General features: G+C 38.2%; 1 protein-coding gene across 1 annotated transcript; it reads left to right on the top strand.

Annotated features, from left to right (window-relative positions):
• Positions 1-430: 430 nt before the first annotated feature.
• On the top strand, positions 431-1,492 carry LOC144686095 (trace amine-associated receptor 1-like). The gene has a single exon (XM_078551247.1). It carries the CDS (start codon positions 431-433, stop codon positions 1,490-1,492), a length of 1,062 nt encoding a protein of 353 aa, XP_078407373.1.
• The last annotated feature ends 10,165 nt before the right edge of the window (positions 1,493-11,657 follow it).

Raw genomic sequence — 11,657 nt, 5'->3', positions numbered from 1 at the left:
CTGCTAACTCTAGATGTTCCATTTATATAGCAAGGATAACGTCGACAGTCCTTTATTATCTCCAACACCAGTCGTAAACGCTGCAGACTGTCAGAGATAACTAATTGCCACGTAGGTTAATGATGTACAACACAGCTTCAGCTAGCGGTATGCTAAACAGGCGGCGAGAGAAGAGACGCAAATACATCAGCAGTCCTTGGTAAAAGTGTGCTTTGGGTAAGGCTGACTATTCAATAACTAGTTTGCTGGATTGGTATTTCCTGGATCCCATGTTGAGTGGATATAAGAAGAGCTCAAAAACAAACACGAAGAAGAATTAATCACTAAAACTATTTCAAATAACAGCGGAGATGGGAAAGGGGCGGTGAAATGTGTGGAATAAATCATCATTGCAATATTAGTTTATCCTGTTAGCATATCGTCACAGGAGATGAACAGTGCATATCTTTATAACTGTACCACACATGCTAACACTTCAGGAAAAACACCTCATGCAACATGGCAAACCATAGAAAACGTTGCCACCTTCAGTATTCTCACCATAATCGTAGTCGGGACCATTTTTGGCAACCTCTTGATAATTATTTCAATCGCTTACTTCACCAAACTGCAGACTTCAACTAATGCCTTTATACTGTCACTGGCTGTTGCAGATTTCCTGGTTGGCATCATTGTGTTGCCCATTAGCATGACCAAGGTGGTGTTTGGATGGCACTTTGGGAAGACTTTTTGTAAACTCCACACAATCATGGATGTGATGCTCTGCACATCATCCATCATGAACCTCAGCTGCATTGCCTTCGATCGATTCTATGCCGTGTGCTACCCTTTGAAGTATCGATTCAGGATGTCTCAGAAGAGAGTGACAGTCCTCCTTCTGATCTGCTGGATTCTGCCTGCTTTGGTGTCATTTGTGCCCTTGTTGCTGGATGTCCATTTGAAGGGATTGGAAGCCATTCTTTCACAGCTTGATCCACATGGGTGTGTGTTTATTGTCAATATTCCTTATGCTGTCTCTGCCTCCCTAGTCTCCTTCTACCTTCCCATGCTAATGATGCTAGTGGCATATGGAAAAGTTTTCCAAGTAGCCAGGGTCCAAACCAAGCAGATATATAGCATTGAGCATGGTTTCCAGGGCAGAAGCACAGTGAGGACACATCAAAGTTCTTCTATGAAGAAAGAAAGGAAAGCAGCTAAAACTCTTGGCATCATCATTGGGTGTTTCCTTCTCTGTTGGTTGCCATTCTTCATTACCAATATAACTAACCCTTTGCTTGGATACCCAATGCACCATATTATTCTTGAAGTTTTTTTGTGGCTGGGTTATGTTAATTCAGCTCTTAATCCTATTTTATATGCTTCCTTCAATAAATCTTTCCGGCGAGCTTTCTGTATGATAATTGGCTGTAAGATATTGAGGAGTAATTGCCAAAATAACAATTTGTCAGGCACCACCAGGCGGAATACACAACTTGTTATACTTACACATTAAATCGCATGGACTTTCCATTAACCAAATGAGCAGGAAGTGATATCGAGTGTTGCATATAGCTGTTTAATATGTTTTGACTGCAAGAAAGAGCTCTTTAACTTATTGAATAATTTGTTCTAAAATGTAAACATGGGGAATTGGCCTTTGTCTTGTTGGGGAAGAGTTGTATAACGTTATGGGAAATTATTCATGGTCTTATCAGTGTTGTGGTATGTGATTTTAAAGAGATCAAAGCAGCCAAAAATACATGCTACAAAATGTTTGATTTATTCTATAAATCTAGGTCAGTTGGAGGTAAAGTAATTGTAACTCTGAATTCCTTGTTGCTGTTTTGTTATATAACTTGGATCTGTTTGTGAAATGGCTTTGATAAATGTTTTGATCTCATTTTTCCATGTCTTCTTAAAGCTTTCCATGTCTTCTTAAAGCTTTACTTCTACTCAGAATAACTGTTCTTTGTCTCTCTTGGCTGAATTTTTTTTAAATGTACCATGTATGTCTTTTAAAGTGCAGTTACCTACCTCACCATAGAAATGACAGCATCACAATGGAGACTGCTCTTAATCTGACTCCAGAATGTAGCGATGGGAAAATCCTTAAAGAATATAACCTACTGTTTGGCTTTGAAATTATATAGAATACACATTCATTCTGGTGTCAAGATGGTCTTGTATTTAAGGAAAATGCTTAGCCCATCTACTTAAATCCTATCACTTTGAGTGTTGATGTCTCCATTAGCTTGGTGTCAATTTTTGTCTAATTATGCTCCTGTGAAGCACTTTAAGATGTTTTGCTAATTAAAAGCACTTCATAAATACAACTCGTTGGCTGCTGATCCCATTATAAATTTACCTTAGAGTCTTATTTTCAATGTTTGAAGAAACTAATCACTCCAATCTATGCTATGAGCCACCAATATTTGCAACACAGGAGAAGACCATTTGGCCTAAATCGTCAGTGCTAACTCTTTGCTGAAGAGTCCAAAGCCAAATTAATCTCTTTCCAGAGCCTTGTATCCTCCTCTGCTTCAAACAATTTTCAAACTGTCTCTAATTAAATATTTCCCATAACAAGCTTTCTCAAGGCTTTCCATGAAAACTTTTCTACTAATTTGTTCTTTTTGTGACGGTCCTAAATTGATCACCTGTTCTCACAGACAACTGGAGGAATTATTCTTTATCTGCTCACTCCTCTATCAAAAGACATCATTTTAACTACCTCTTAGTTAATCCCCCCTCTCTTGGTGTGATCTGTTCCAATAGAAATATTTACAATGTTGAAACTCATTATGTGCAACTATGGTTTCACATCTCTGTCTTCATTCTGGTGAATCTGCACTTTAGGCCCTTTCTACAATGGTTGTTCAAAATTTCACACAGTACTCTAACTGTGACCTAACCTATGTTTTGTACAATTTGCTTGGTTGCTTATTTTACTCCTATACGCTGTATTCTGACTTAAAATGCTCAAATTGTTTGGGATTTTTTTCCCTGGAGTTTTCTAGTTGCACTGAGAATTTCATAGAATAATGTATTTGAGCCTTTAAATTTATTCATTTGCCCATGTCCTTTTCCATTGGCTGTATATTCCCATTTCTCATGATTCTTTCCAAAATGCATTAACTCACACTTATCCACATTAAATTACATCTTTTATCTATTTACCCATTCTGCTAATATGAAATATTTCAAGTTCTCTCTGCTGTTTGCCAAATCCTTTTGGAGTGTCAAAAAATGTTGAGATTGTACTTTTTATGTCCAAATTATTTAATGTAAAATAAGAATAAAAGTAGATCCAGCATATTGACCTCGGCTGTACATCACTTCCAATACTTCTTTAATGTAAGCACTGCCCGCTTGTCCTAGTTATTTGGTTCCGACCCATCAACCAATTTTTTAGTGCTGTTACATTTCCTCTAATACTATTTTTCTCTAACCAGCTTCTTTTGAGACACCTCCTGAAAATCCTATGTACAACATCTATTGCAATCCTTTTATCTATCCAGAGATACCTCTTCAAAAAAAACTCTAATGAATTTGACAAATCTGACTTGCCTTTAACAAATGAGCTGACTGCCCTTCGTTTAACCTTTTACATGAATGAATATTCATTAATTTTATCTAAAATTTGCTGTCTGCAAGCAGATCCCTATATCTGAGAGCATATGTTTGCAAAGATATCTACCCTGGTTGGCTGAATTAAATTTGAAACCATTGACTATACGAATAGTGCAGCCATGAACAATATAATCATCAGAGAGCTATATGGCTCCCACATGTATGTGCCTTTTTAACTTTTCATTAAACTCCTTATTGTCCAGGTATTGGAGCTGTGTTCTTTCCACAGGTTTACAAATGGAGTAAATAACTTGCTTTGAAGATCAAATGGTGAGAAAAAATTGCCTCATCGTACTTCGGCTTGCTGTTAAACGTCACTCGGGCAGTCAGGCATCTGCAACTCGGCCCAGGTGCTTTGGTAGAGAGGGCTATGAGAATGGGATTGATGGTGATGTTGGTAAATTGGTTTTATAGTAGGTTTCTAACTTAATGTTCAAGTATCACAGAAGCAAGAGAAATAATGCAATAACTCTCCAACTTGCAGCATAAGGACAGCTATCTCATGATTTTAGGAACCAATGTCAGAACCTGTTTGGAAGGCATGCAGTGCCGATGCTTCTTTTATTTGCTCTTTGCTTTTTCTGTTTACTTGTGGCCTGATAATTATAATCAACTGAACTGTTCAAACTACCATTAGGCCTGGCTTGGGAGAAATGTTTTGTAGAATGATTATATGTCGATTAATTGTGGTCTGATGCAGGTGGAGTGGTGGCACAACACAATAACTGTTATCAGCCTGTTAACCTCAACTAAAGCATAGGATTGGGGAAGACTAAGAAGGGAAAGAATCGGGGTGACCAATGGACAATGCAAATGCTAATTGCCTAGTTGGCCACCAAAACAAGATCCTAATTTAATTTTACATTCTGCATTTCCCTCCTGGTGTTTGACAAGGTGTTTACCAAAACTCACCTTTTGTTCATGACATCTTTGTCAATCTCTCCCTTGCCCCCACCTATCGCTGGCCTTCTACCCAGCTTCACCTGCTCCACCCCCGTTAAACAGTATAAATTTCATCACATTTCTACTTCACTTTAGCTCTGAAGAAGGGTTATATGGACTTGAAATGTTAACTCTGTTTCTCTCTCCACAGATGCTGCCAGACCTGCTGAGTTTTTTTTTCAGCATTTTCTGTTTTTGTTTCATGATTTCCAGCATCTGCAATATTTTGCTTTTATCTTAGTTTGATTGGACTTTGAATAAGATTGTTTCATTAATTATGACCTCTCCAGAGACTTTGAGAGAGCAGTTATGGTATTGATTTCTTTCTGGTGACAGGGGACCTGGGAGAAAGGTGGAAGGTGTAAGGACAGGTGGAAGGATGATCTTAGAAGGAAATATCACAAGCTAGGAAGAATCATTTCAAGATACAGAAGCCCAGGGAATTATCAAACCAATTATTAATCCATTGTCAATAAGTCCTTGCTTCTCATGCTATGTGTAACATGGTAGGCATCCGTCCACCTTGGGAGACAATGGACTAGCGTTCGGTGTGTACACCACTCCAGGTTGAGTGTCATCTGTTGTGGCTGTAGAGGCCAACTCAAGAGTGGCAATCCCTCTCACAGCTGGGAATATTAATCTGTTGTTAATAAGTCCCTGTTTCTCAAGTGATTTGTAACATAAGTAATAAAAATTAATGCAATATGGCAAAGATAATAAAAGGACACCATAAATCCATAATACAGTGAGCATATTAAAATTTAATTATTAGGTGTATTTGCATTTAACAGTATTGATTTTTTTTCCCCCTGAAACTTGTGTTGACATGTTAGCATGTCAACAGAGACAGATGTGGCTGAGACTGTAAAATTAGTTTTTATCTATTCTCATTTAAGTTCCTGTTAACATTTATGAATTGTGCAACTTTGGAAATCCTAGCTGTTGGCTGTTAATTTTTATGCTGCATTGTTGTAAAGATTCTTTACAAAGATTTTATTTGGTGCATGAAGTGATATTCTGTTATTAATTACATTTTTATAGCGATGAATCACACATCAGAACTGTTCAAAAAGTGTCCATTTTTTAACTTTATTTCAGTACTACAAATAACTGTTAATGAGGCATTACATGAGAACATTTTTCTACTCTTTCTTCCTTCACTTCCTTTGCAACATGCAGGGTTTGATCCCTGGCAGAATTGAAATTGTACAAGCACTACTTGAGCTCTGTTACCTTTTCTAAACAGCTATTGGTTTATTTTGAGACAACAAGTGTTAGCCAGTTGTCTTGTTTGATTGAGGAAGGTAGCACATATAAGCCTGATCCTGTCCTTGTCCCATGCTTACACATGCACATTCCCAATGGGAATTGCTGGATAGCAATCTGAAGAGTGAATCCTGGAATTTTTCCCTCTTCAGTGCAGGAGCACTGAGGCCAATTAACTCAGTACCACATCCAACCTGATTGAGATCTGCTATCTCAGCACAGAGCATAGAATTACGAACTGGTCAGTATGGCTTGGCTATTCATTGTTAAATTTGTTGAACTGTTGTGGGAAGAGATTCATTTGATATGCTCCAGAATAGAGGTTAGCACTTATTTTTTTCAATCATTGTGATTTTTGCATTCCTTTGTATTAGAGATTGCTGGGCTGTGAATAGCAACACCTTTATTCATGGTGTCACTGCAGTAGATTTTCATTGTCATTGCGGAGAGCATTCTCTCATTCAAGGAAGACCTCTGCTTTCAGACTCTCACCAATAAATAGTTTTAAGACATCGAATCTGATGACAATGGGCAGCTGAGTGATGCTGGGAAATCCACAGCTGTCTGCCTTTTCATAATATTTATGATTATGGAGCCATTTGGTTGAATAGTTCCATGTTTCACACATGTGATGCTTTATGTCACAGCTAGATTTATAAGGCAATATTTATTTTGTGGGGACATAAGTTAATAAAAACCAAAACAGATCTTTGAACTCAAACAAGGAAACATTTTAAAATATATTAATCAAAATAGCAAACGTTTAATACTGGAATGAGTGATTAGTTTATTTAGTGGGTTTGAACCATTATCTGTTGAATGATTGACTATTCACATTGTCATTTACTTAAGAACAAGAATGGTACAGGAATCATTGATGTGCCAAGCGTCATTTTACAGACAGGTGTGATGTGGATGTGTATCCACTACTATACTCCCTACATGGGCTCCAAAATGAAATCTGTTTTCTTTTAAAAAGAGAGACTTGCATTTACATAGTGCCTTTTCATGACCACAGGACATTACGTTCACAGCCAGTGAAGTACTTTTTGAAGTGTAGTCACTGTTGCCATGTTGGAAACACGGCAACCCTAATTTGCACACAATATTGACCAGATAATTGTTTTTTCTGATGTTGATTAAGAGAGAAATATTGTGGATAGCTCCCATACTCTTCCTTGAAATAGTGCCATGGGATCTTTTACACCCATCTGAGAGGGCAAAAGTAACCTTGGTTTCATGTCTTATCCAAAAAAGAGCACCCCTGACAGTGCAACATTTCCTCAGTACTGCACTGATTGTGAGTAAAAAATTCAAGTCCAGGAGCATTACTTGAAACCATAACCTTCTGACACAGAAGTGTTGTCAACTGAGCCATAGCCGACACTCAACTGTTTGCAAGAGAAGTGATTTTTCCATGGGAAATTCCAGTGGACATTTGGTGTCGGGTTAGAAAAGTGTAGCTATGAGGAGAGATTGGATGGGTTGGGGTTATTTTCCTTAGAACAAAGAAGGCTGAGAGGTGACTTGATTGAGGTGTACAAAATTGAGGGGAAAAGATGAGTGGACAGAATAAAATTGTTTCCCTTGGTGGAGAATTCTAGAACCAGGGGACATAGATTCAAGATAAGTGGCAGAAAGTGTAGGGGGGACATGAGGAAGAACTTTTTTATGCAGCGGATAGTGGGTGTCTGGAATTCGCTGCCCAAGTTGGTGGTAGAGGCAGAAACTCTCAACTCTTTTAAAAGAAGTGCCTGGATCTGCACCTTAAGTGCTGTAAGATGCAGGGCTATGGGCCGGGTGCAGGAAGGTGGGATTAGAAAGGGCACCTGGGTGTCCTTGGGCTGACATGGATAAGATGGGCCGAATGGCCACCTTCTGTACTGTAACTTTTCTATGGTTTCTATGTCATCCTGAATGAGGTCATGTGTTGGTATACAGCATTAGCTGCAGGTCAGTGGCTGACTGGGGAATGGTGCACAATGAAGTCAAGAGGGAGTACATAAATTATACAAGATGGAGTAATAAATTTAGCTAATTAGTTTTTATTTTAAATGTTGAGATAAGATCTAGGTTCAAAATTGAGTGTGAACAATTTTTAACCAAGGGCAGGAGCAAATTCTTTTGGAGAACAACAAAATATTGTGGATACTGGAAAATTGAAATAAAAACAAAAAGTGCTGAAATTCTCAGCAAGTCAAGCAGCATCTGTGGAGAAAAACAAAGTTAATGTTTTAGGCTGAAATGTTAGCTCCGCTTTGTTCCACAGATGCTGTCTGACCTATGTATTTCCAGCATTTTTTGTTTTTAATTCTTTTGGAGAATTGTACTTCTGTGGAATAAACTTTGAGTGAATAGTTGAAGTTTTGAATAATTGAATTTTTGGAATTCTCTACTTCCAGGAGCTGTGGATGCTCAGTTGTTGAGTATGTTTAAGGCTGAGGTCAAGAGACTTTCAGACTCTAGGAGAATCGAGAGATATGGGGATCAGGCAGGAAAGTGTAGTTAAAGTCAAAGTTTAGCCATGATCTTATTACATGGCAGGGCAGAATGAAAGGGCCATGTGGCCTACTGTTTTTAAATATTCTTTCATATGAAGTGGAAACAGACAACATGCAAGATATGGGAACAGAGTTCACTGGCTACTGTCTCAGGCTGAGGCAGACAATTTGCAACCTTGACATCCTATTTTGGTCCTGAGAGGAGCTCCTGAGCCATATCCTTTTCATCACCAAGGTCTATGTTTCCTGAACCTTCCAGAATGATAGATTTTCCTGCAATCCTCACCCAAGCACTGCCTTCAGCAGCCCAGAAAAATTAGCATTTTTTTTTTGTTTGTTTCATCGCTGCAGTGTTACCAGCCCAGCTCAGTGATCTCACTGGCAGCTGTTGGAGAAGCCTCCACCTCGTTAATGTTGCTCTGAGCTATGCCTATGTGCAGTGTAGTCAGGAAAATTAGCTGGGGAGTCAGCAGTCAGGGGAGGGGGGATTATCCCCTCTTTCACTATTCACGGTTGGCCCTCCTTGTTGTTGTACGTGTTGAACAACAGTTGCTGGTGCAAAATCGTGAGCAAAGACACTCGAGAACAGGAAACCCAAACTTTTTGTAAGACAAGTCGCACAGTCAGAGTCACTGCTTCCTGTCCATCAACCAATCCTGTGTCCGTGCTAATGTATTACACTCAACTCCATGAGCCCTTCTTTTGCTCATAACCTTTCATGTGGCACCTTATCAAATGCCTTCAGGAAATCAAATTTACTACATCTACTGGCTCCCCTTTTATTTATCCTACTAGTTACAACGTCAAAAAACTCTATAATTTTGTCAAACACAATTTCCCTTTCATAAAACCATATTGACTCTGCCTGATCACACTATGATTTTCTAAGTGCATGGTTAAGATTTCCTTACCAATAGATTTCATTTTTCCCACGTCTCATGTTAGGTTAATTGGCCTGTAGTTCCCTATTTTCTCTCACCTTCCGTTCTTGAATAGCAATGTGACATTTGCTAGCTTCCAATTTGTCAGAACCTTTCTTGAATCTAGGGAAATTTGGAAAATCGTAACCAGTGCATCCACTATCTCTGCAGCCATCTCTTTTAGATCCGAAGGATGTAAGTCATCAGGACCTGGGTATTTGTCAGATTTTAGTCCCTTGAGTTTCTACAGTACTTTCTCTCTACTGGTGTTTATTATTTTAATTTCCTCACTCTATTTAGCACCTACGTTACCCTCTATTTCCTGGTATGAAATTTGTGTCTTCTACTGTGAAGACTGGCACAAAAGATTTGTTCAATATCTCTGCCATGTTGTCATTCCCTGTGATCATTTCTCCTATCTGTCTCTAAGGGACCAACATTTACTTCAGCTAGTGCCCTTTTAATATATTGTAAAAGCTCTTGTAATTTATTTATATTCCTGCCTATTTTACTTGCATTCTGTTTTCCCTTTTTTAAATTAACTTTTTCATCAATGTTTGCTGGTTTCTGAAAGTCTCCCAATCCTATTCTTCACAACATTATGAACCTCTTTTAATCAAATACTATCCTTAGTTTCTCCAAAAGCCATGGATGGATATTTCTTGCTGAGTTTATGTTATTCAATGGAATATATTTTTGTTGAGAATTTTGAATTATTTCTTTTTTTAAAGTTTCCCACTGTTTATTTACCACTGTACCTTTTTAGTCTATTGACCCAATCAACCTTGGCCAGCTCTCCACTCATACCTTTGTAATTGGCTTTTGTCATGAGGCTATGTCCCTTTACTTCTGAAAATAATTTTTCAACTTTCAACTGACTGGAAATTTTGCAATTTGAACTGAGACCGAGCAGATTGCTTAAAAATGCAAGGCCACATTTCAAGGTGAGAAACAAACAAATCACCCTCAGGGAAGTGGGAAGAGAGAGAGGCATTTCCTATAATCCAGACACCCATTAAAACTCGTAACTGTCTAAGGAAGAGACATTAAAAATGCAAAGTTATGTAGATTGAAACAATTGCAGCCACAGATAGGCACACCCAAATCCTTCCGGAAATACACAATGGGTGAAGTATTTCAAGGCAAGGCTGCCAGGCCACTGGAGAGAGATTGCAAGTGACACAAAGGCGATGTGAAGAAAGTCTTCAGCAAAGGAAACAGGCTGAAGGCTGCTCTCTCCCTCCTCTCTGTCTTTTGCAGAAGTCAACTCTACCAGAAACCTACCAGTGAACCAAGATTTTGTAATGGCTTGCAACATCTTCTACATCTGACTGTATCCAAGAAACCAGCTAACCCCCAAATTGTCTGCAGTGTTTGAAATCTACAGCTCAAGGATAATCAAAAGACACTTAACCATTTCTTTTACCTTTTTTATTTGGACTCCACTTATTTCTGATACCTGTATGTGTGGACCTGAATGATTGTGTATGAGGGCTGAATGTTTGATGTCGCATTTTTATTATTTTTCTTGGGTTTGGTGGATAATAAACTTGCTCTTTCTTTGACTCAAACAATCCTTCTTTGGCTCCTTATAGCTCAGAGCTTAAATAGTTAAATATATTCTGATTTGGAAAAGGCATATCCTTGTGAAAAAGAAACAAATCTTTATTGTGACCAACTGAGGTTGAATAGAGGGGAACCAGTTCATACCTTCTCATCTGATCGTAACACTTTATCTAAGATTGAGTGTGCTCCTCTCAAACTTAATATAGACTTCAAATGTATTATGATCATCTTTTCCCAGAGGATTTTTTATTGTAAGATTTACTAATTAAACATGCCGCATTTTACGACACGAGATCTAAAATAGCTTTGTCCCTAGTTGATTACATAATGTATTGCTCCAGGTAACTGTAGCAAAATCATTCTACAAAGTCATCTTTCAGCTAATGTTGCCAATTTGATTTGTCCAATCTATATGAAGGTTAAAGTCCATGCCGTTATTTACTTCGCTGTTTGTTTCAGGCTCCTGTTATTTCTTGCTTAATTTTCTGTCCAATGATATAACTACTGTCAGGTGGCCTATAAGCTACTCCTGTCAGCATTTTCTAAACATTTTCTATCTTCATTTCTAATCTCCACCCAGACTGATACTGCTTCCTGATCTTATAAGCCAAGATCCTTTCTCACTACTACCCGTCTGTCATCCTTTATTATCAGGGCTACTGCTGTTCCTTTTGCATTCTGTCTGTCTTTTAGAAATGTTGCGTACCCTGCAATATTTACTCCAAACTTGCTCACCATGTAATCTTGCATTGCTGATTTTATCTAAATCATTTATTTCTTTTTGTGTTGTTCGTTCATCTATCTTGTTATAAATGCTTTGTGCATTCAGATAAAGAGTTTTTAATTGATTTTA

Source organism: Cetorhinus maximus, chromosome 10, assembly GCF_964194155.1.
Source record: "Cetorhinus maximus chromosome 10, sCetMax3.hap1.1, whole genome shotgun sequence".
In the NCBI taxonomy this organism is placed as follows: domain Eukaryota; kingdom Metazoa; phylum Chordata; class Chondrichthyes; order Lamniformes; family Cetorhinidae; genus Cetorhinus; species Cetorhinus maximus.
This window is presented reverse-complemented; position numbering and strand designations above follow the sequence as displayed.

Coding starts and splice junctions, on each gene's coding strand:
- LOC144686095 (XM_078551247.1), top strand. CDS start 431: ATGAACAGTGCATATCTTTATAACTGTACCACACATGCTAACACTTCA.